The sequence below is a fragment of the Clupea harengus genome, chromosome 18 (assembly GCF_900700415.2).
Source record: "Clupea harengus chromosome 18, Ch_v2.0.2, whole genome shotgun sequence".
NCBI classification, from domain to species: domain Eukaryota; kingdom Metazoa; phylum Chordata; class Actinopteri; order Clupeiformes; family Clupeidae; genus Clupea; species Clupea harengus.
In genome coordinates this window covers 604,666-630,434 of record NC_045169.1, presented here as the reverse complement: position 1 = coordinate 630,434, position 25,769 = coordinate 604,666, and the positions used below count along the sequence as shown (strand labels likewise).

Here is a 25,769-nt window from a genome sequence, read left to right as displayed (position 1 = left end):
CACCAAAAATATGTTCTACGAGATTAGTAAAACGTACTGTGTATATTTGTACTTATACCACAGCTTGGTTACATTCCCTGTTGTGATGTGCTCTCCAGAATGTCAATTAGCTTTGAATTCTTGCACACATATTACACTTGCATATCAATATGCCAAGTTCTTTCTTGAGTTTGAAATGAACTGTCACTTTGTGAAAGAGTCCAATGGAAGTACAAAGAGTAACAACAAATGTCATGTCTAAAATAGCTTTTAGCACTGTTACACTACACCTGGGCTTAAGACAACAGTAATTTTACAAAGCTACGGTTCAGCAAAAGGTGGGATATTCTAGCTTGCAACAAAACATCTTACAACCATACATTTAGAACTAGTAACGGTAGTTTGACCCGTGACTTTAGAAAAGACTTGATGGATGGCGGAAAAAAGCAGTGGTAAAGTCCATTTTAGGGATCAAAATATGGAAATTATCCGCAAATTAACCTAACAAAAAGTGTGGCAACTGGTATAAGCGGGATAATGGAGTTCACAGCATTTGAGCAGCAGAAGACAATGCACTCCGGGGAGTAATGCCCACTTCACAACGTGCTTGCTCATACTGCTAATATTTAATATATTGGAGTACAATAGTCTTTCCTGGCTTTGTTGTGTGCAAAGAAAATGTGATTTCATTAAGGTGATAGCTAAATTCAGCTTGACAAATGCTACATAAAACTTTAGTTTTGTCGATTGTTCCGTCATTTTGCCTCAAACTTTCCGCCCAACAATCCCTCAGCTCTCTCCATCTTCCACTACCGTCTCGGTCTCTCCTATCTAACTGACTGCAGGCATGCGGCGGTTTCGTGTCAGGGGTCAACGCACACGGGAAGTAAACAAAGTTGCGTTAACTGCGTTAAAATATTTTATCGCATTTATCTCGACCACAATAATCTCATAGATTAACGCGTTAACTTTGACAGCCCTAGTTTATATATAACATTAATATATTAACCTATAACCTATATTATGTCTTCTTACCCATTAGAAATGGGGGGCGACAGTGGTACAGGAGGTAAAGAAGTCGTTTAGTAATCAGAAGGTTGCTAGTTCGATTCCCTGTCGAAGCGTCCTAGAGCAAGACACTGAACCCCTAATTGCTCCTGATGTGCAGTGTGCCATCAGTGTAAATGTAAAATGTGTATACATTGTAAGTCGCTTTGGATAAAAGTGTCTGCTAAATGACTAAATGTAAATGTAGAAAAAGTAAATTAACTTTTATCGCATTAATCTCGACCATAATAATCTCATAGATTAACGCGTTAACTTTGACAGCCCTAGTTTATATATAATATTAATATATTAACCTATAACCTATATTATGTCTTCTTACTCATTAGAAATAGTTAATAAACCCAGTTTACAGAGAAGTGTTATTTAAAGTTGGCAACCAATGTAACAGTCAATTAGTTGGTGATGTCCTCTCATGCGTTTTTTGAGATAGGATTGCTGCCTAGTGCACAAGTTTAGAAAGCACAGGGGAATTTGATACTTTTGAAAGATTTGTACAAGTCATTTATCTGTGTGTGTGTGCCCAATGTGGGTTGCACTTGAATCATTTGGAATGATCTCGTAATGCTACCATGGTTGGCTTTCTTCACAGGAAGCAGACTATACCGATAGATAACTAGGAGCATAGGGTGGCTAATAGTCAATTATTTGTTTCAATTACCAATCTGTACCGTATTCTTTACTTAATACAAATAGTGAATAGGCTGTGTTTTTTTTTTTACATTCACTTAAAAAGACACACCTGACACTGAAAAGGCGATCAAATATTGCAGCAAATGAAACCGAGCTGTCGTGAAAGTGATTCGTTTGGGACTAACTTGTCAAACTAAAGCATTTGTTGGACGACTGATTGGATGAGATGCTACATTGGGTGAGATAGGGCACGAGATGCCAGGTCTAAAGCAGAATGGACTTTAAGGGTAACCTTTATACTGGTGTGTTATTACTCAGAACATTCATTAATAATAAACTGTGAAATTTTCAAATTCTGCTCCAAATTCAGTAGCGGCAGTGCGCCGTGGTTGAATACATACAGAGGAAACACTGGACTCCATACTTTTATAGACACACATCTGGTATTTGTTCACTATTAATTCATTTAAAAGTAATATCAAGACAGCATTTTCAAAAAAGCCAAGGAAAAAAAATAATTTCTGACCTCATGCAATTTCTCAAGGTCAAGTGTTGTCTCGCATTGGTGGGGAAGCACAAGGCCACCTGCTGAATCTCCGAATGCTTCTCCTCCTCCTCCTCTTCTGCAGGTCTCCTCCTCGTGAACCACCTGGTCACTAGAGGACTGCTGTTGTGCTGGTGCCTCCTCTGACGTGGATTCTGTAGTTGCCGCCGCTGGCACCACTTGACACTCAGCAAAATAATTCTGCTCAGGTACAGACAAAAGTGCCCCACCAGACCCAGACCCCTCCTGTGAATCTAATGAAGTCTGAGCACTCTTTTCCATACCAGATTTTTTCAATCTGGGCAAAAACTTCCCAGATTCTAGTTCTGACTTTCCGTAATAAGGTCCTTCACACTCTGCGTCCTCCTCCAGGGGTTTGAGGTCGGCCTGTGGGTCATCGAACACATTGGCGGCCTGAACCAGAGTAGGAAGACTATTATGCTCATCTTTTTCAGACTCCTCTATATCTGACTCACTACCTCCACCTGGAGGAGACAATTCCGAAGTGGAAATTGGTCGAAAGTGAGTCCTTGGGGATATGCGTATGGCACGATACTGAGTCTGATTAATGCCATACAGCCGAGAAGAAGAGAAGATGTCACTCTTCTCTGAGTCTGAGCAAAGAATTGACTTGGGTTTGAACCCTGGGCTTAACGAGGTGGTCATTTCAGTGGGCTCAAAACAGCACTCCACGTGGAGCACTTGAGATAAGGGATCGCTCAAATCAAACGACGAGAACGAGTAATCCTGGTCTGTTTCATCGCCGTAGAGACCGGAACAGGTTCCGATCAAATCTTCATGGAAGATAAAAGAAAACCCCTTGGTCAATCGGTCTCTTTTTTTCACAGCAGCCTGGTGGTCATTCTGACCAAAGGAGGAGACCAGTGGTCTCCAGAGCGGCTTGTGTAGACCAGGAGCAAAGCGGTTGTTTCCCGTGGTGTTCATGAACACGTCAGTGCCTGTAATCGTTGTGACAACATCGGAGGAGGCTGCCGCCGCTGCAGCAGCACACTGCAGCAGGCCCTGGGCATTGCCAGATGATGGATGAATAGCAGCCCAGTCCTGATCACCTCCAAAAGACCCCAGTTCACCGTACACTCCCCCAAGGATGAACGATGAGTTGTCTTTGTCTGCACTCGCGTCCCAGGGCTTCAAGAAGGGGGTCGTATAGTCACCACTATCGGTCTTGGACAGCTTATTATTTTTAGCCAACAACTCTTGACCTTCACTCTCCTCCTCCTCCCACAGGTGATACACGGAACACTGCACTGCTTTCTTGTGTGTGGTCTGCACATGTGCAGCACCGGTCAGCTTCATTTCACGACAACCACAGTAGTGGTAGTTCCTTATATCCTCCAAGAGTAGCTCCTCAAAATGAGGCTTCTCTTCTTCCATGTGTGTAGAATAATCTCCAACAGTTGTCCAAATGTCCTTTATTATCCCTGAGGTGGTGTAGTCTTTGTCCTGTTGATTAGCATCATCAAATATGCCAGTGTCATACTGTCCACTCTCGTCCGTCTCCAATGCTATACCACAAACGGATTCCAGTTTGGATATTGTTTTTGAAACTGTGTGTGTTGCATTTTGTTGCGGTACTTCAGCATCCTTCAAAAAATCAAGGGGATCTTCCTCCAGATACGTCGCTGGGATGTAAGGAATAATTATGGATGTTATCTCCTCCTCACTAGCATTCGGAGCCAACAACTCCTCCGACGGAACATTTATTTGCTCGTTGTCTGAACGAGTCTCTTCGGAGTGAGACCAAGGGCTACAAGTCCGTGTTGAAAGATTAGAACAGTTTTCCGTTCCATCAAAGGCACTGTTTTGGGTCCATATGAGCAAACGAGACTGTTTGTTGTTACCATAGTTACCATCTAGACTGCTACTTGTCGTCTTGTGAGTTGTGGTGGTGTCATGACAACCAGTAATAGAGTCACATGGAAAACAACAAGTGGGGCTATCACCACACTGCAGCTCAAAAAGTGAGAAACAGCTGTTGGTGTTCAGGTGTGGGCCACCATCACAGCTAGCTTCTGGAGCGATGCATTCTTCGGACAGCTCGCACAAATTAAACATTGTACTATCAAATACTGGGGACAGCTGAACAGGGTCAGAGTCCCCAACAAAGCTTTCTCCTCGATCTACATCTACTTCTGAACTGGACGATGAATAACATTCACAGACTTGAGCAATACTTTCAAAATCTTTCCAGAGGAACCCATCGGTTCCAGATGTCTCTCCCAGTGTCTCTGTATTTATTGCACTTTTCCCATGCAGCTGAAGGCCATCTAACACTAAACATTCTGCCTCAAATTCTCTCTGCTCTATGCTTTTTTTTTGGCGAATCATGTTTAGGATTCGACTCTCTTGGACAGAGTCTGAGGCACAAGGATCCAATATGGATGGATAAATCTCGACTTCATAGAAGTCAGTGAATTCAGCCAGATGCTCATCATCATCTAAATCTCGACTATCCTCCTCGTGTGCTGGGCTGGATGAGGTCCTACTGAATTCAACAACAGCCTCCTCACTGCTTTCATCTGGCAATTCAACAAAGTGCCCGTCAACGAAAGTCCCTGCTGCAAGATAAGCCCTCTGGAAATGAGCACTGGCATAACAAATCCCTTGCATCCGCTCCGCCAGCCTGTCCTTATCTCCAGACACAGGGGATCCACCAGGAGAGTCCGGATTGTTCCTGTATGTTGTCTCAAGTTTGCTCTTCCTACAGCTGACGGGAACAAAATATTCCGTCAGAGGTTCTGTGTACCACAGTGGTTCTTCCACATACTCTTTTTTGTTTCTTATATCGTAGAGTGACTCCTTTAACTCCATCCCACAACAAGGCTCTTTCTTGATCTCTTTAAGAGACCTCTTTCCCTTTTTTGGACAGATTGGTAGCTGCTGTTTTTGAGGACCTCCCATAGCATTTTTCCGATCTTCCTTGTCGATGGCCTTAAATGACAGTTTAACTTGCCCTTGGCTCCGAATCTTCTTGCCTCTGGTCGTGCCTCTTTCTCGCGATTTATGCCTCATCTGAATGGTTTTGCTGGTATGTCTTTTCATGTCGCCCTGATAACTGCTGGAGCTCGAACCTGCCTCACTGGAGCCAGAGGAGCAGGACCGGCGGCGATATTTTCCCTCCGACCTACTCCGGGTTTGCTTCTTGTGAGAGGCTCGCTCCTCTACCATCCCAGAAGAAGATACTCCGTGCTGCTGTCTGTTCTCTTTCTCTTTCTTGTTACGCCTTTGTGGAATCCTTTCACCAATTACTGATGTGATGATGGCTGTACTACTGATACCGCAGGTCTTTGAGGTTTCACCTCTGGAGGCCTCACCATCACTACAAAAATCTTTAGGTGCAGAGGTGTCAGTGCTGGTGTTTGGGGTAGCCTGTGAGGAAGATGTGCTGGATTTATCCTTGTTCCACACAGTCATTATCTCCTGAAGACAAACCGATTTCTCTGAAAGTGGCGGAAAGGCTTCATTGTACCTGAACACAAAGGAACACAAGTACCAATTCAGTGAAGATAGATCACATTTCAGATCTATAGTGGGAATATATGTGTATCATTTAGCAGAGAAACGAGAGACTTATGGATACTAACATTTCCAGTTGGTCTTTCAAGGATGGTGACACAGCCAAATCTGGTGACCGACCTCCTTCAGATTTTTTGTTTGTTTGTCTCCCTCTCTCTTAAAAAAAAGGTAAATCAGGGAAGATTTGTGTGAATCACAATTTACATCAGTCATGATCAAGTCATATTTAAATCAAATGTTGATAGGTATCTATAGACACAGCAACAGACCTTTCTGCTTGTTCTGGAGTTCCTTTAGTCTGGACCAGAGCTCCTCAACAAGACCCTCAATTCCAGAGTTCTAAAAAAATAAATAAAAAAAGGACATTAGAGTTCAGCATCATTTTAGTAAAAAAAAAAAAAAGAAGAAAATAATTAGTAAAAGATCCACATCCGAGTCCCCCTTGTGTTTAACTCTTTTCCTACACATTTTTGGAGGTTACCTCCATTAACCTTCTCGAGCCATCAGACAGTAATGAGGTCTGAAACTTTACTATATCTCCTCTAATCTCAAATCTAATCTTAGTCGCAAAGTGCTCAGACACAAATAAACTGGTAACAAAACACACACATACAGAACATCTGTGAGCACATTTTCTTTAAATGAAAGTCAGTGCCCTATTGGGGCATGGGGCATATTGATGAGATTGGTGTTGGCACAGGTAATAGTTTCCACCTCTCGACTGAAAAGGTAATGACCAATTAGTCTGAAATATCAGAATGTTAATGGCAGAAGAATAGAGCAGAAATAACATTTTACAGTTTCTTTAAAAATACAGTGGATCATATTTCAACAACTCTTATTACACTGAACCCCCCCACGTACACACACAAAATAGATGAATGGCACATATGCTGGACCAAGGGACCCAAATTACACTTTTGCCTTCAGCACTCCTGAAAAAAACAAAAAAACGTATTGATTGGCTGAAGGAGTGTATGGCTAGGCCTGAGGTTTTTTGAGCACACACAGAAAATAGACAGCGAAAAACCGTGAGGAGCTCCTATTTCACTGAATCTGACCAAACGTTGAGTGGATCAGGATTGCAGACTAGTACATAAGGTTTGTTTTTGATTCAGAAAATATCCATTTAAATCATAAAATTGTGTTGACATTACCGACACCCTAGATTTAACATTTGGTAGCACAGTGTTTGAAGTTTTGTCAGCAATTATTTTCTACAGTGAGACTCCTGCACTACTCTTCTGCCAGCTTGCCCCCCCTCTTTAACGTTACTCTATTAGCGCAGTAACAGGGTAACTAATTCAATTCATGATTAGCCGTGCGGCTGTTGGTCTGGAGGGGTGCCATGACCTCCACTTCCACAGTGATCTGAAAAAGAGCTATGCAGTGAGTGTCTTCAAAGGGAATCTGCGCAGCAATATCCAGATGTCGTCAGTTTTTCTATGCTGCTTTCTATAGTGCTAAGTGGCAGTGGTGAAGCAGACGTTTTAGTGTTTAGTGTTTCCAAAATATGACTCCATGTGCCTAGCGAGTTACGGTCACGTCAACAATATGCATGTTGTATGCCCAGTTAACAGAGAGCTTGCTTAATTATAGACTATAAGTCTGTTGTACCCTAAAAACCAATACACATGCAAGCAAAGTAAAATTCTGTGTAGTTCCTGGTTAATTCTGGGCTGGATTTAACTGAATGACAGAACTGATATTAAGACAAGAGATTGGATAGCCTACGAGCTTACTAGCTAGCTAACCAGCTTTTCAAGTTCAGTCTGTTACACCGTTTCCACACGATAGGTGTCGCTGCCATATGTATGTATACGCTGGAAGCTGCAAAGAAGAGATACTGTGCCCGGTACAGCACAGTGAAATGCATGACATGAGAGACTGCATCAGAAAAATGAATTTATGGATGAAACTGGACTGGGGTTTCATGTAGATTGACAAAGGCTAAGCATTTGATATCGTCGACCAAAACAAATCGGTGAAAAATAAACAACTTTGTATTAGTTGAATCAAACAAATAAATGAATGGATGGATGAATGAATGAGTGAATGAATGAGTGTATGAGTGAATGGATGAATGAGTGTATGGATGAATGAATGAATGGATGGATGAATGAATGAATGAATGAATGAGTGAATGAATGAGTGTATGAGTGAATGGATGAATGAGTGTATGGATGAATGAATGAATGAATGGATGAGTGAGTGAATGAATGAATGAATGAGTGAATGAATGAGTGTATGAGTGAGTGAATGAATGGATGAATGGATGGATGAATGAGTGTATGAGTGAGTGAATGTAGTCATGGGACTGTTCATATTTGGGTAAATGCAATTCCAAAAACCTCAATTAAAGGGAACGTTGAGACATTCCGGCAAATGATGCAATATTACAAATGAGGAAGATATAATATTTTAGATATAATATAAATATAGATATAATATATATTTTTTAATATAATATTTTAGGCTCACCCAGATGTTATATATATTTCAGTGACCTTCTACAATCTGTTCCTTCAAGACAACTATTTGGGGGGTGGACTGAATCAGCTATTAATGACAGACGCATACCCTCAATCAGGGAATAAATCACCACCCTCAATTTCTCTAGCTCCGACATACGAGACACTTGCACTATGCTTCTAAAATATTGTATATGTGCAGAAACAGGCTATATAATCCAGCTATAACAAAAGCCAGATGTCTTTCACAGGATGTTGACATTAGTCATGCTTGGCACCAATACCTTGCTTTCTTAAACCATACAATGAACAATGAATACAAATCACTGTTGGTCATCACATAATAAATGTGGCTTAAAGTATTTGCTTACTTCATCAGATGCAGAACGCAGGCACTGCACAGCTGCTTGTTTCTTCATCTCCTCCAGACTCACGTCTGCCCCCCCCTTCCTCCGGCTCCTGGCCCATTTCTTCCCGGCGCCCTTTTCCCAACCCAAAAAGATGTCATTCTCCTGAAAACAATTAAAGTAAAGAAATAAAGAAAAAAGAAATAAAAGACATGCTTTACCATGGTTTAGGTGCACTCACCATAGTAACAAGGCCACCTGACGTGGACTCTCATCCCGCCCCCACACCTCAAGCCTGTGTTATGTTAACACTCACTACATTGCACACTGCACATTGCACATCCACTTTTGCACTCCTGCCCTGCTTTTTGTATTGTAGTACTTATTGTGTTTGTGTAGTACTTACTGTGTTTTTATGTTTTATGTTATGTGTAGTACTTACTGTGTTTGTATGTTTTTATGTTTACTGTATGCACCTATACATCAGAACAAATTCCAGGTAGGTGTAAACCTACTTGGCAATAAATACTATTCTGATTCTGATTCTGATCAGTCAATCAATGGACATGACAGAAACTGACACCAAAAGAGGACATGATCTAAGTTGGGAAACAAGGCGCCAGCAATCCACCTTATTCCTGACATTTCCCCATCATTTGTAGAAAGATTTTTTCGGTTGCCAGTTTTCAACTTCTGACCACACATTCACTTAGATGTTTAAGATGTACACACGTGGACAAAATTGTTGGTACCCTTCATTTAAAGAAGGAAAAACCCACAATTGTCACTGAAATAACTTGAAACTGACAAGCTCCAGTTTTGTCTCATCTGTTCAAAGGACATTCTCCCAGAAGCCCTGTGGCTTGTCAATATGCATTTTGGCAAATTCCAGTCTCGCATTTATATGATTTGCTTTCAACAGTGGTGTCCAGTGACCATTGTGGGTTTTTCTTTCTTTAATGGAGGGGTACCAACAATTTTGTATACAGTCTGTATATATACACACACACACACACACACACACACACACACACACACACACACACACACACACATGATATGACTGTCCGGATACATCAACATTGTCAATTATCAATAGTGAACGTCAAGGAGCTCAGCGATCATAAAAGTACAAAGGTATGTAATTAAATCAACTGCAACAAAGTCGAGAGCTCTGTTCAGTTGAAGTGGCATTTTTGGTTGAGTTTCAGAGAGGTACCGTTAGGTAGGCAAGACTACAGCCCTGGTGATGTTGAGGCAGAGGAGTGGATGAGATCATTGGATGGTCTTGCATCACATTAAACAGGTCGTATATAGCCATAAAGCAGCTTATCTTAACTGTGGCATGTGAGCAATAATAAACAAACATTAATATCGGGTCCTGTATGGCATATCTACTCTTTTCACTTGCAAGTGGATACATTTATATAGAGACAAATGGATTATCATAGGAATCAATGTAAACTTGTAGCAAAAATAAATAAATTGAGTAGCACTTCTTAAAGTTGCATATTATATTTTTCATGTTTTACATCAGGTGTGCATATCAGCCTGATGCAGGGATGGAAAAATACATTAATTCTAAATTCTAAAATATACCACCCACTCATAATTTTCACCAGCCACCATTTTGTAATCACACTTGTGTGTAACTAACTTTTCTATAACGTTTGTCTAATTCACATTTCCCCATTAAAATGATACATTTTACATTTACTCACTTATGGATGTCCATTTTTATTATGTAGTGTTTTAACATCAAACTTGAACAAACTCAGAAAAATCACACACTAATCGCTCTCTCTTCCCCCTTCGTTTCAAAACCCCTCCTCATCAGAGTCTGAATCAGATTACGTTTTTCTCTGGAGCCGACTTTCCTTGTACGACACAGATCACCTCCTTGTGGCATTAGATTTTCATGCTCCTTGATAGCCCCGTTTTAAAATGCAGGTGTCCACAATAAAACGGTTTGCTGCTGGCTGAAGCGTTTTGCCGACAGTGGGAGCAAAACACTGACTGCCTAGACTGACTACTCTCATCGAAAAACTAGCCAGGCACGCAATTCCCCACGGTTCTCATTCAAAGATCACCTTTTGGTTGATGAACTCAAGTGGCCTACTTTTGCGTGGGCCTACTGACATCAGCCACTGTCTTAACGCCTGCGATGTAAAGCCACGTTATTGTTAAAATAGTCCCGTCAGATTAGGACACTCAATTTTGTAAATTAATGTACGATTGGACAGAGAAGGAAGCTCTCTCCGGCTTTGAATTTCATGTCCAATCAAATTGGCGTTCAGTGGCCCAAACCTTACTCCGATTGGTCGAGATGCAGGAGGAGACGTAAGGAACAACGCCATTTATGTAGAGTAAACAATTATGTTTGAGAAACGCCTGCTTTGTTTACCCGCAACAAGGTTGATCAAATTCACCCGGCAGTCCACAAATTCACCTGCAGTTGGCGGGTGCCAATTTCCATCCCTGGCCTACAGTCATGATCATATATCTCAATATTCTTAAATACATTTCCAAAACAACCCATTTCTGTAGAGGGGTAACTTGCGAACTACAGGATTAGCACCATATCGCTGTCAGTAAGTAAACAAGCCTGACTACATTTTTTGTTGATCTGTTACTGGATAGCTGAATGGCACAAATGTAACACAGTAATTTATAAACAGTACAACTAACACTCGCAATATAACGCTACCACAACGACAAATGTTAATCAGTGCCTGTAGAAAAGTGTTTTGCTGCCCCTTTGCCCTGTGTATTACTCTCTGAACCCCATTGTGGCCGTCGACAGCCATTCTGCATGGCCCCATAGCGGCTGTCAAAGGCTGGCATATTTCTATCACTGTGTATGAAAACATTATGTAACACACTATATTTTGCCATACATGATGAATATTGACACTTAATGATAGCAAAGGGAACGGTTCCGTATGGGAGGAACCGACAATATTGGCCACATCTTAGCTTGCTGCAACAATATCGTGAATAAATATTTCATGTACATTTTCTAATGTTAGAGTTCAAGCTACATCGTAGTAATCAACCAGCCAATCCTGTTGTGCTGTACCAAATCCTGCAACTGACACCAACTTCAGAGCTAAAATTGAATTGATACAGTATAACTTTTGTCATTCTTAATCTGGAACTGGTCAATAAAATAACCTTTCAGATGTGTGTTTGGGTCCTGGCCAGGGCAGGAGTTTCACCAACACCACGATGCGCATGGCCATTGTTGCTCTTCTTTCTGGCCTTCGTCAGCCAGTGTGATTTGCCTTTATTCGCGTACTTTCACAAGCTATAATTCACCGGAACATAGCTTAAGACACAAGGCTACTGGTAGTTCTGGTGTTGATAGCTAGTTATGCAAGATTATCTAACATTTTTGTTAATCAAATTAAGTTTGTTAACTCCACAGCTAGCAATAAATAATCCTCATGTTAATGTAATGACGGGGTGTCGTGATAGGCTGTAACATTACAGAACTACAAGAGCACTCAGAAAGTTCGGACCTCCTCCAAGGCCAAATGTCGTATCTCGCAACATTAGCAGAAGTGAAACTAAATTTGTAGGTCTTCCCTGTGATTCGTGTTTCATGAAAATTGGGCGGTAGTTTTAGCGTAATCCTGCTTACAGGCAGACGAACAAACAAGCTGCACCAAAAACTCCTTGGTAGAGGTAAATACGTCTATTACCAAGTATTAATATGGTTTACATTTCAAAGATGCTTACCAAATATTGTTTGGGTGTGAAATAGACTAGTCAGGTGACTTCACTTCTGTGAAAGTTCTCGATTGACAGTCAGTATTCCCATGTGATGTTAGGTTTGAATCATTAGGTTTAAACCGATCATCAGAGAAGGATGTAAGTTTGATTCAGACTGTACACTACACTCAATGAAACGCTGTGTTAAATGTAAATAGGCTCCAGTAAACTCTCAAATACAGGTCAAACGATAACAGGTTAGAAAGAGAGAGAGAAAGATTGTTTATGCTAATTGTTATGGTTACTATTTAATAATAATAATTTATTTTATTTGTAATGCACCCTTCATTCAAAAGAATCTCAGAGTGCCAACATATTAAAAACTAACTATAATAATACAATAAAATAAAAATGAATTAACATAAGCATAATAGAAAACTTTAAATTTATACACGTATGTGGAATGTTGAGCTTTCGCTATGGTTACTATTTATACACGTATGTGGAATGTTGAGCTTTCGCTCACGTCATTGGCCAGTTCCGAAAGCATGCCGAGGGAGGACACGCTAGGGACAGGGCATATGTTTAGCCATCGAGTCAAATCAGACAAATTCAATTGAATAAAACGCCCCACAAAAAAATGACAAATATTCAAGGCCTGGTCCTGGCATAACGTTTATATCTGTAATAAGTTATAATTTCCTAGCCAAGTGTTGTACCCACACATAATATGACCTGTATCTAACTGCAAAGATATTGTGAATAAAAAAATGAATGAATTAAAAAAAAACATTTCAACAAAAAAAAAAGAACCCTCAGTGGTATTCACAACACAACATGTGTTACTTAAAGCAGAATATAGAAGCATGAATAAGCCATGGTTGTCATCTTGTGACACTTTTGTCACACGTCCAGCTCCCAGATCAATCAGTCAGGGGTGTCTGACTGCGGTTCAGGAGGTGAGAGCAGTCTTGAAGTGAAAAGAGGAGTATACGGTCACAGGAAGAGTTAGAGGGAGAGGAAGGAGAGGAAGAGGAAGGAGAGGGAGAGGAAGGAGAGGGTCAGAAAGGGTGCAGATAAAGCGAAATTTATGCTACTCTGATTTCACGGAGTCGGACATAGGGAACGCCCCTTCGAACACAGGGAACGCCTCTCCGACATTAACCGCTCTCTCCGAACCCTCTCCGAGCACCTCGGAGAGGCTGTCGTGCACCTACTCATTTTTCTAACTTCCCGTACGAGATTCCCGTACGAGGTTTGTTGGAGAGGGCTCGGAGTAGCATAAATTAAGCATAAGAGACACTGAACCAGGACGGCCACTCTGGCCAATGTACGGGAGATACTGGCGGTTTTTTATCCAATCTTGTGGCAAACACTAACATGTAGGCCTCATGTACCCCCACTGCCTCAAGATATGATGTTACAGAAGAGGAGATGAAAGCTTTTTTTAGGTTTAATATACTGATGGCATTCACCGCTTGCCGTGTGTGTGTTAGAGTTCCATATATAGCAGACCAAAATGTCACGTTATCAGTTTGAGAGTATGCATATGTTTTTCCATTGCAATTCTGAATCAGACACCAGTGACACATTTTCAAAACAATTCTGGCACTGACCAAATAAAAGCCCCATACAGGGCGACAGTGGTACAGGAGGTAAAGAAGTCGTTTAGTAATCAGAAGGTTGCTAGTTCGATTCCCTGTCGAAGCGTCCTTGAGCAAGACACTGAACCCCTAATTGCTCCTGATGTGCAGTGTGCCATCAGTGTAAATGTAAAATAAAGGTGTATACATTGTAAGTCGCACATATGTAAGTCGCTTTGGATAAAAGCGTCTGCTAAATGACTAAATGTAAATGTAATACTAAATGTTGACAAGTCCACTTTCCATGCTCTGCTGAATGGACAAATACAAGGTGTAACTAAACTCTTCAGTAACCTGAAGGTTTGGTGTGTTATGCCAAATAATACTTAGGTAGGCCTACATAACATGACAATCTCTCTATGACCATTGTTTTGTTTTAAAGAGGAGAGTAAGTTTGCTTTGGTCACAATTCCTTTAATACTGTTCAATGAGAGGCTGGGATATGTTCTTAATGGCTCACATCAGTTGGAGGAGCGCTTTCTTATCTTTAAATTGAAACAAACCTATAATTGACAGTTTTTTAAAAATAGTTTTTAACTATTCTTAGATATCTAAAATGTTTATTAGAACGTGTGAATTCTCAGGAACCTGATGCATTGTTTTAGGGTATAGAGAGAGATGAGAGTCTAAGATATAAGCATATTCCCTAAAATAAATGTGCTAAAAAAAATATAATAATAACAATGATAAGAGCTTACACAAAGCCCACATTCGTCCTCCAACTTCTACAATGTGCACAGTCACAGTCACAGTCAAACAATGCAAAGGAATCAGGGATGCAAACTCATCAGGGGTGAAAAAGATGCAGAGCCAGGTCCAACACTGGATCAAAGTGCAAAGTGTTTCACAACAACTGATAAATCAAATGGAAAACACAGCTTATGTTAAATTTGGGAAGAAGGAGAGAACAGCAATCATCAGTCACTGTTCAAGTGGGGAATGAGAGGTAGAATATTCCGGCTCTTCTAGAGCAGGGGTTCTCTAACTGTATGGAGCCAGGGACCCCTCAAAGGGCAGAACATTTTTCGAGGACCCCTTCATAATCGCATCCCAAATGAAACCATAGGCTTATAGCTATTTGTAATGTTATATGCTTTCTTTTACTCTAAAATCATATAGTACTAATATCACAAGAGTTTTAGATAGTCATTGTATTACATTTGGCATTACCTGACAGTATGTAGGATAGATTTTTTAATTATCTTTTTTGTAAAATGTGCTTAGAAGCTCAATAATGTTTACCTTACATAAAAACATATTGATGGAATTTTTTTTTTTATCAAAGCAGATTGTAGGGTTTTCCAATAAAACTCAGATTGTAGGGTTTTCCAACGGAGACGATTCTGAAGATTTATTTTTAACAAAGACATTAACAAACATGATATATCCACCTAATGTTATCAAAAACTTGTATCCCTGACTGACACTCCGTGCAAATCTCTGTACAAAAAATATGATTAACTCTTTTCCGTGTGTGTGTGTGTGTGTGTGTGTGTGTGTGTGTGTGTGTATGTGTGTGTGTGTGTGTGTGTGTGTTCAATGAGAAGGGTGTGCCTGTCTCAGCACATAGTTTGTCCAGTGCAGTTTATTTACCCGGTCTTGTTGTCACTGAACGATGGCAACCTTTGGAAGCCAGATATCTGCTGTTGTTTTATGGCTGATGTGATGAGCACTTGTCTGTATTAGGGTTGTCACGAACACTTAACAAATGGCATTCATATTAGTATTAGCCTCCAGCAAGATATTAATGAAAACTACATGGTGACATCATAGCATTGATTATACACGTATAGCGTTTTCTTTCTAGAGTTTAATTTTGACAATGAACTGGGCTACGTTCTTGCAGCCAAATTGAAAGCTAGATCAACGTCTTAAACGAGAATACATGCAATAGGGCCATCCGATATGCCTGTGGCTAACGTATCTTTAAAAAAGGGCCTTCTGCAACGATAAACACGACTCGTACTGATGGAAGATTAAATGCATCATTTGCAGATTATGGCAGTTAACATTACTAGCATGAAAAATGCGGTTTAGTTACGTTAACCACACTGCATTATGATCATTGTACTACGCATCGTCAAAATTCTGTGATGAGGAAAATTGCTAAACTAGGCTAAGGCTACTCGTGTTAGGCTGTATATGGGTGACCTTGGGGGTGTTCATGTTTGTATTCACATTTGCTAACCTGTCGTTCTGAGAACTCTCTGAAAAGTTTGGGGTGTCTGTCTGAGAGGTGCTTAACCATATGACGTGTTACCTCCCTTTGCCTGAGTGGCTTTGAAGCATGTTTTACAGACGGGTCTCTGTGTGTCGATGGGCTTTCCTTCACAGTCTGCTTCCTATCCGAAGTACTTCCAGATCTCATTTCTTTTTTTTCAACAAGCCGAGGACGGTCGGCAAGAACTCCTGCACATGACTGTGACGTGGCGTCTCCTCGAGTGGCAACCTGTCTTAACAGCTCTCCGTTTATCTACTTTTCCCCCTCTTTTCGTGACTTTAATTTTTCTACTTTTCTTAGTTGTTTGTATTGGGGTAGTGCGCTGCTCAACCTAATTGTGGATAATTTTTTTCGTGGTCTTGCTTGGCCAGTTGGACGTGACTTTTGAGACCAGCCAGAGCAACGGACACGACCGGCATTTAATAACTGAATTGGTTGCCATGGCGCAGCGAGTGGCAGTCTGTTAGCGTAGCCTGTTTTAGCAGCTTTCCTGCTAAAAGAAACCCAGCTCTCCTGCTAAAAAAGAAAGACCAAAACAGCTTCATAGTCTTGCTTGGTCAGGTGGACGTAATTTTGAGAACGGCCAGAACTACGGACACAACCTGCATTATTTAAAAATAACTTAATTGGTTGCCATGGCGCCGCCGCGAGTGGGGCCTGTCTTGGTGGCTCTCCTGCGGGTGGACCATGGCCTGGTGGCCTGGATCGCGGACTGCCTCGCCGGCTGACCAAAGTGCCTGGGACTGCGGGCCGACCTGTCGAATGTGCTGGTGAGCAGCACCGGCGCCCTCCAGGGAACTCCATCGTTCTCCATCGTCGGCTGCATCAGGGAAGACAGCGAGGCGGAGTGCAAAGCTCTGGTGGGGAGTTTTGTGGGGCGGTGTGGCACCGATCGCCTCCAGCTCAGCGTCAGAGAGACCAAGGAGCTTGTGGTGGACTGCCGGCGGAGCGGGATGAGGAGCCCCCCAACTCCTAACTGGATGGCCTGGAGACACAGGGCTCTACGCTAAGGTTTTCCCCAAGGAGTACATGTGCTCCTAAATGAAAAAATTTAGGAGCACACAAAGAAATTTAGGAGCACAGCGGGTTTTTTTTATGCGGAAGTAAAGCATGTAATTTGTGACCTATAGTTCCAAACATTGTATTTTCCAACATTCAACCCCATTCATGTTTAGTGTTTCCGAAAGCAAGTTAGCTGGTGAATTGATCAAATTACTGCATTTGTTCATATTTCAACACTTTAGTGGACCTCTTATCAATTGTTATTAGTAGTATTTTATATAGCCAGCTTTACTTAAAGTTTATTGTAAGACATAGCTTGTTAGATTCTAAATGCAGTTCGAGTTAGACTGTAGGTCTGGACTGTAACGTAAGCAACACTTTCACTGTAGCTAGCTAGAGAGCACGTGTATCATAACCAGAAGTCTGTTGGTTTATAGTCTGTCAAATTAGTTCTAGTTATTGGTGTTCGTTAGCATACAAAGTTAGTCTTCTCTTATTAGCCTAGTTAGTACATCTGATTAGAGCTAGCAACAATGAATTGCAGATTAAGGGGTCCCCTATCTCAGTGTTAATTTTGGCAGCTATTTTAGATTTAGTCTTAGTCTTAAGACGAAAATGCATATTAGTTTTAGTCACATTTAGTCATTTTTATCCTTCTTAGTTTCAGTCTAGTTCTAGTCGCATTTAAAAGTCCATCTTATAGCCACATTAAACTCCTTTCCATCCCTTCTCAGGTCCAGGGACCCCCTGTGTTGTGTCTACAACTGCATAATAGTCAAGCTGGCAGTACTTAAATTGTGGATGCAATTAGTCTCTAAGATACAGATCTCTTAGTATATGCCTACAGCTGAATTCCAATGAATTAAATGTAAATAATCATTTTAAGGCAATACTTAATTAACAGAATTATCATTCAAATATAAGAGAATATCAAGTCTAGATTTTCAAATGATGTGATAGCACATTACTACTATGTATATTATTACTACTATTACTACTATGCCTACCTGGCCTTAGAGTTAAATCAACCACATATCCTCCATATGAATTGCTGTGCAATCTGATAACCAACCAATTTAGCTAGGCGGATAGTTTTGACAGTTGAAAGTGGTGCCAATGATAATAACAATTGCCCAAATAGACAAGGATATTTAAACCAATCACATATTCATTTATTTTTTCTTCATTAATGTCATGCGTGGCCTGTCCTATAGTCCATTCTGCAATGAGTTTACTAGCTAGCTATTGATAGCTAGTATAACTTAGCTAGGATATGCTACCTCATAGTTAGCTAAAGTTAGCTAGCTAAAAGTTTGCCAAGGCTAACGGGAGGCTTAAATCGAAAATTACTACTAGCTATCCAAGCTGACAACCTATACACTCGACTGCCCTTATGAAGTTAACTTAACGTTGGCTAACATATTCTAATAACTAGTTATCATTGACAATTACTAGCTAAGTTACCAAACTCCTTTCTTGTCTTAAATTGAGCAGTTGCTGGTGTGAGCTACAGTATGGGAGCTAGCAAAGCCATTTCTAGCTCTGCTTCACAATATTGCTGCCTAGTGTTATAAGTTAATGTAATACATAAATGTTAATAAAGTGTCAGACATAAACAGGATACAACACACCAGTAACCAATTGATATTATGTGTTAATATACTGAAAATGTCAGTAAATCGAGGTGGTGCTGCTGTCTGTCCCGTCGAAAACCATTCAAACAGGTTGCCAGCAGTGGGTTTTTTGCGAGCTACTCACCTATACCAAGTGATCACATGTCGGCGAGATCGTCGTAACTCTCTATTTATATGGCTCTGGACTATTGGTTGGGAATCGTCGCTCTCATTTGCATGAAGTTAAGCACGTCATCTTGCTATGTTCACATCCTGCAGTCGCGACCCTGTCACTTGTTTCCATATGAAATATATGGTATGCTTCACTACTTTGCGCAGTTGTTCGGTGTATTGACAACAGCCCGTCACTCGCGCACTGTGCTCGTAAATTATTTTTCAAGTTCGCACATACCTATTTTTAGGCGCAAATGCGAGTGAAATACTCGCACTGTAGAGCCCTGGAGACAGTCGGGGAGGAGAGAACGCGAGGAGGCTGGACTGTTTTCATTTTTGTTTTTGTTTGTCTGATTCCTATTCACTTCAAAAATCTTGCTGCTATGACACCTGAATTTCCCTAATGGGATTAATAAAAGTTTTTTAATAAAAAAAATCTTATCTTATGTCTCCCCTGAGATCACTCGCTGTGAGTGAGGGCTGCCTGTTGCATGTGTGAGCTGGGCAGCCCCGCCCTTGCAGTCAATGCGTGCAGGCAGCCTGACAGGGAGCGGAACAGTGAGTGTGCTCTGATTGCGTGCTATTTTAATGAAGTACCTATACTGTGACTTACACACAACCTGCGGAGATTGGGAATGGAACCCGGGTCAACATATACACACTTTATCAACTAGGGTTGCAAAATTCCGGGAATATTCAAAGTTGGAAACTTTCCATGGGAATTAATGGGAATATACGGGAATTAACGGGAATAAACTGGACATTTTGGAGTAATATTAACTGTAGTCCTTGGGCTCAAATGCAGTAGTGTGGCCTCAACAGCCCTGTTGTAGTGTGTAGGATGCTGGGAATGATCTGTGTGTGTGCTGGAAGAATGCACAGTGCAGGGTTGAAATTCAACTGAATTTGCATTATATTGGGTTGTTTTAACCAAGATCATGCTGCAAGATCTAGAATTGCTAACATTAGCCACTTGCCAGATAGACAATTTTGTTCCAGTGGACTATAAATACAGTCACCAGTGGACTATAAATACAGTCACAGCATTTGATCATGTCGGGTTGAGAGAAAAATTACACACGAATCCAGTAATTCTATACATTTGGTTTAAAACAGCTAGCTACATGCTTTGCAAAGAAACACACTGTGTGCGGCAATCCATGCATCTTTAAAATAGTGTCGGATGAAGTTTTTACTGCGCAGCCTTTAATTTGCAGTAATGACTTTTACTCTCGATAAGTTGCCCAACTCGTGCTTTTTTGATGGACCCCAACAGCGACGAGTAATCAAGGTGATGGTCTACTTTTGTGCAGACATACATACATCTTACTCTCACTGCTGTAAAAAGTTAGCTTACTGTATACAAATAAACTTGGTATTAAAATGAACATGGCTTCGGTGTAAAAAGTTATCAACATGCTAGGTAATGACAAAGACGTTCAAAAACAACAAAGTCATAGGTTTACGGTTCTGGCAGACAATGTTCCCAACTAGCTGCATCAAGGGTCCAGCTAGGCTTGCCTCGTCTTGTTTTCAACTACATTTAAAGTTCCCTGCTACTGCTAACTTTTGAAAAAAATTCAAAATTTCAAAAATTCCTAAACTTAACCTCCCATGGAAAGTTTCCGGAAATTTTTCGCCCCTTTGCAAACCTAGTATCAACCACATTTTGCAACTGAAAAAGTCTAAGATAGCTCTCTAAGATAGAGTAAGATAGCTGGGAGAGCAACTGTTAACGGTCAACTATGACTGTGCCATGAATTGTTGCTCTATTTTAGTCACTATAATAGAAACCTTTACTGGCAGGTCTCTGGTCTCAAGGAGGTTTGCACTCACTATTCTGTAACAAGCCGTTTCATGTGGGAATAAAGACAGACCGATATTTGCTGTGATTGATGGCTAAATGGGAATGGCAATGGTGATTACGGATAGTTTTTAATCTGACATTGTTATGGGTTTCATATAAGACAAAGCCTTTAGTAACATTACCCAAGTGGAATTTAGAATAACAGAAGCCGGGAGCTTTTTTAGTTTTGCCTTTTTTTTTTGTAAACTGAGAGTGTGGTTCTTATTTGATTCTCACAGACCCAGAACACCCCGACATTTCACCCAAAGCTGAGGAGTTTGCATCTCTGGCAATATCATGCATCACAATTAATATCATTACACCCCTAGCTGTTGTTGTTGTTAAACAACCCAACGTTTTTAAAAGCTTTCAGTCATTCTACATTTGTCTCAAACCTTATATGGAAATATGCTGAAAATGGAAAGGATGCAAAGCTTTCGCTACTTAATCTCACACACGACAGTGACAGTGGTACAGGAGGTAAAGAAGTTGTTTAGTAATCAGAAGGTTGCTAGTTCGATTCCCTGTCGAAGCGTCCTTGAGCAAGACACTGAACCCCTAATTGCTCCTGATGTGCAGTGTGCCATCAGTGTAAAAATGTGAAATGTGTATACATTGTAAGTCGCACATATAAAAGCGTCTGCTAAAATGACTAAATGTAAAAAAAAAAACACACACAAATGAGCTCATGTCTTACCTGGTCCTGCAGATCGCTACTTAATCTCACACACACACACAAATGAGCTGATGTCTTACCTGGTCCTGCAGATCGTAGTCATAGCTGTCGTGCAAGAGCAGACTGAGCACATAGCGGGTATAGATCACAGCATCAATTCCACATTTCTCCAGCTCCTGACCCAGCCAGTTCTGCACAGGCCCCAGTGACTGCAGCAAAGACATCTCTGAGCAAGGAGGTCTGAGGAGAGCAGGGGGAGGCAGAGGAGTGGGGCTCGACACACTTCTGGGAGGAGGGGGTGAGTGCTCACACTCGCCACTCAAGGGACGCATGAAGGGGCCTAGGTGGCAGTCATCCTACGCTTGAGTAGCAGCATGATGACCACCGACGCAGGACTAGACGGTTGCAGGAGTGCAAAAATGTCAGATGGGAGACAGTGGCGTCACTCCAGGAGGGGGCAGAGATGGAGAGCTACATAAAGGACCAGTGGGGGGGGCGGGGGGGGTGTTTCCTTCACCTTTTCTGAGGTTATTCAGTGCCCATGGCTGAGTGAGTGTGACTTGTATCTGTGAGTTGTGGTGATGAGGGGGAGCTCATCAGTGGCAGAAGTACATGGTGAAATAGGCCACTCACCACTTGCTCAACCTAAGTAACAAACACAAAAACAAAAAGTACAACAAAGATCACATTCAAAACTAAATCACATCTTACCAATATCACAAAAAAAAACATGTCTGAAGAAACTAACAGGACACAAGGCCTGTACACACTAGGGATGTGCATTTTGGTCATACCGGCGACAGCTTGAGTACACGCACTGTACAGATAGTAGAGTTATACGACAGCTTTTGCACTACAGAACTTGCACTGCACTGTGTTTTAAAACTGTGTTCAACTTTGTCAAAGTATTTCCACTCCTCACTGCACGTTTTCAAAGCCATTGTTAGCTAGCTAGGGCTACAAAGTGCCGTCTATTCTGTTTATTCATTCTCCACCCCACAAATAATAATAATAACAACAACAATAGTTCCCGTTTTCAGCGTCAAGCAACAAATAATGTGGCCATTTGTGCACATTCATTTGTACATTCCCCTTACTCCATTTCCTCACTCAATAACTGATAAATGTGACATTATAAAATCGCTTCGTGGAATTCTGCGCTCTCGCTTTAATTGAATGTAATGTTAATGCCCTGTTGTCATGATCGATCATTGCCGTCACTTGTCGCGAGTAGCCTATTACCCATCCCAAGTAAACATACGTCCCTACTCAGCCGGCTTGCTGTTCCAAAATGTCTTCTTTGTCAGTTAAGTTAAGAGTTTTGCTAATGTGACAGAACATGCCACTTCCACTACGCTTCAAAGACCGGTCACATACATGCAGTGCTGTTTTTCTAAGATACATTATATAAAGCTGGAATAGGGCAAAATGGCTCATGGCTCATTGCTGTGCAGGGTTAATCCTCTCAGACCAGCCTCGGAATACTGTGGAAAACTCAGATTCCCTTTACAAAACAACTTTCTTCCTTCCTTTATGGAATTATCAGTGCATAACTAACAACTATATGTCAGCCTACATTTAAGAACAATGTAGGCCTACTTGTGTAATTTAAATGCATTTACACAATGTGTGAAATATGCATTTAGCCTCTGTCACATGCTTCTGTTATTATTAACAGTCATGGCTGAAAATTGACCCTGGATTAATGCAAAAGGGGTTCAACCCTCATTGGTTTGCCTTCCTGTCACTCACAGAGGCATGATAAGGGTTGGCCTTACAAGGTAGCATACAAGGAGGCTTTGCTGTAGTCTGTTACAGTCTACAAGCCAGTAGTTGCACTTATCAAAACGGATTGGACAGACGATCTTAACTACTTATCTACTATGTATTTATTAAATCTGTCTGCGAAAACAAAACACCCCCCCCCCCGCTTTTTCTAGAAGTGCAGTCCCTAGGTTATCTCTGGTCTAGTCGAAGAGCTGTTATTCAACCAGCATTAGGAATTAGCTAACGTTAGCTCATTATTGTGTTAACTTCCAACTTCCAACAGATAACTGCCAACCACACAAACTCAAGTCTGCCATATCAATATCAGCGGCATATGTCCTCCGTAGATACATTGCAATACACGTGCAAGTTACACTGAACCGATAAATAATCGTCTTAATAATAGCTGGAACTCACGTAATGGTATTTCCAAAGGACACCCAACGAGATGACGTTAGCTGTTTAGCTCAAACCTAGGGCGCTGTAGCCAAACGTTAGGTACCTTTGCGTTAGCTAATGTTACCTTGCATATCAAATGAGTCTACTGAATTAACAAAAAATCGTGAATTACCGGAGTAAGTTAATACATCTATGCTACCAAACAACAACTAAGAAACAGGTCCAATTCCAAAGTGTCGCTAACAAACACCTAGCATAACTTAGCCATAGAATGTCAAGTAAGTTACTTACGACATGAGTGACCGGTAGCTAATTCAACGTTACAACCAACGTAACGGCAGATGACATTTAAGACATTGATTAACAGTTGTGCAGATGACTATAACGTTAGTTGAAGGTGATGACATTGATCAAAAATACTTTTAATTTCAGTCAAAGTAGATATGGCCAGTAGTACGTTACCGTAGCTGGACTGCCATTGCTGCTGAGTACAAGCAAAGATGTCATCCAGAATCTAGCTGATACTTAGCTGTTAGCCAAGAGCCAGTTTTTATCGCGCGTTAAAGGGACACTAGGATAACGCTATAGCCGGCTAACATTAACTGTAGTTCATAGTGCTGGACTGTGGCTGTATTCGTTCGTACCAAACACATCAATAGGGCTAATTCTGGAATAGTTCGATACATGTAACATAACAGAGAGCTAACGTTATCTTATTACACGGTGCTATGTCGTCAAAACTGTTAAATTATGCTTTGAAATCTGTTTCAGAGGTTGACAGTTGGCTAACATAACGTTAACCGCGAATTTACGGCTAATGTCGATTAAGATCAAGATACCACTAGCTTACCGTAACTTTAACGTAACGTTCGCTAGCAAATGTTACGCCCCAACATTGTGTAACTTCGTCAGTAGTTCTGAGCGAAAAGGAGTAACGTGAGGTTGTACAGAGATCTCAGTGGGCCTGTCACTTAGCAGGCTGTTCTGACGCAGCTGAGATAGTGGACAGATGACCGCCTCACTAGCGTGACAGATTTAATCCACTAACGTTACCGTTTAAAGGACCATTGCGAGCGGACGTGTTTCCTTAACGTTGCTGTTAGACACTTTTTGCGATCGCTGCATATATGCTATCGCTAGTACACTACAAGCCGCTGGTGAAATCAGATAACGTTAGCTATCTGATGTAAAGGTATAAATCGTAGCAGAATATCCATACCCAAAATGAACACATTAGCTAGCTAGCTAGCTAGCTAGCTAACGTCAGCTAGGGTACGTTGATATTGTCATGAGATACAAGGAGGAGTGGCAGACCGCCCAAACCGGGACCTAACCTAGCAAATTATTCTGGCTTGCTACTTAGCTACCACCGCTAACTGTTGCCAGCTAATAGCTAACCTTCCTAGTCCGCTGCAGACATTTAACGTTAGGCCACAAACAATTTGACAGTAAGAACACAACAAACAATAAAAGTAGCGCGCACATTACCATCAATAACTCAACACAACTGACGTTATATAAATATTATTGCCTCGCTTGCCTGTAGTCTCTCAAAATAGTAGCCTACGTTAACTTACGGAGGGGTGAAAAGGGAGTAGTTGACGTTGCTTCTTTCCCGCTGCCCTTCCGAGCTCGAGCTACGGAATTCGCCTGCCTCACATACCATGGGCGCAGAGCGGCGACCGCTGATTGCACCATAGAATGAAAATTAGAACGTCCAATGTCTACTGATGAGACTGAAATTAGAGAGCACACGAATGTTGTTTTGCTATGTCATGGTTTCTATAGTTTTTCAAGTCCTGACAGTATCGCGGTTCTGTTGTTCCCGTGACTAAATGCATAGGATGGAGAGATAGTGCCAGGCCGTCTCCAGGCAACAAGACGAAATGCGTCTGTCCCAGAATTACAGTTATTCCTCCGCTAACTATTGCATCAGAAGGTTAAGTAGTGCGTTTACTGTGCCGTTTGTAAAATGTTGCACATTCTGTAATCCTGCTCAGTTTGGGTATATTTACCATTATCAAATAAAAAAGGGGCTACAATATTCAAATATCACTTTTTCAAACATTTAGAAAGAAATTAATCTAAATTCATGCAATTCGTTTTTCAACATCGACTGGAAGATTATTTAAGACCTC

General features: G+C 41.2%; 1 protein-coding gene across 7 annotated transcripts in view; it reads right to left on the bottom strand.

The window, feature by feature from the left end:
• Window positions 1–25,523, bottom strand: part of kiaa0232 (KIAA0232 ortholog) — a 32,261-nt gene extending 6,738 nt beyond the window's left edge. For 2 of the 7 annotated variants that reach the window (XM_031585406.2, XM_012815578.3), the window contains exons 1-6: window positions 25,209–25,523; window positions 21,546–22,110; window positions 8,601–8,741; window positions 6,028–6,097; window positions 5,827–5,914; window positions 2,204–5,711 (exon numbers count right to left, since the gene is read on the bottom strand). In XM_031585406.2, coding sequence (XP_031441266.1) covers window positions 2,204–5,711; window positions 5,827–5,914; window positions 6,028–6,097; window positions 8,601–8,741; window positions 21,546–21,797 — 4,059 coding nt within the window. In that variant the 5' untranslated portion in view covers window positions 21,798–22,110; window positions 25,209–25,523. The other 5 variants (XM_031585408.2, XM_012815577.3, XM_031585407.2 and 2 more) reach the window with 5 other exon arrangements.
• Window positions 25,524–25,769: the final 246 nt, after the last annotated feature.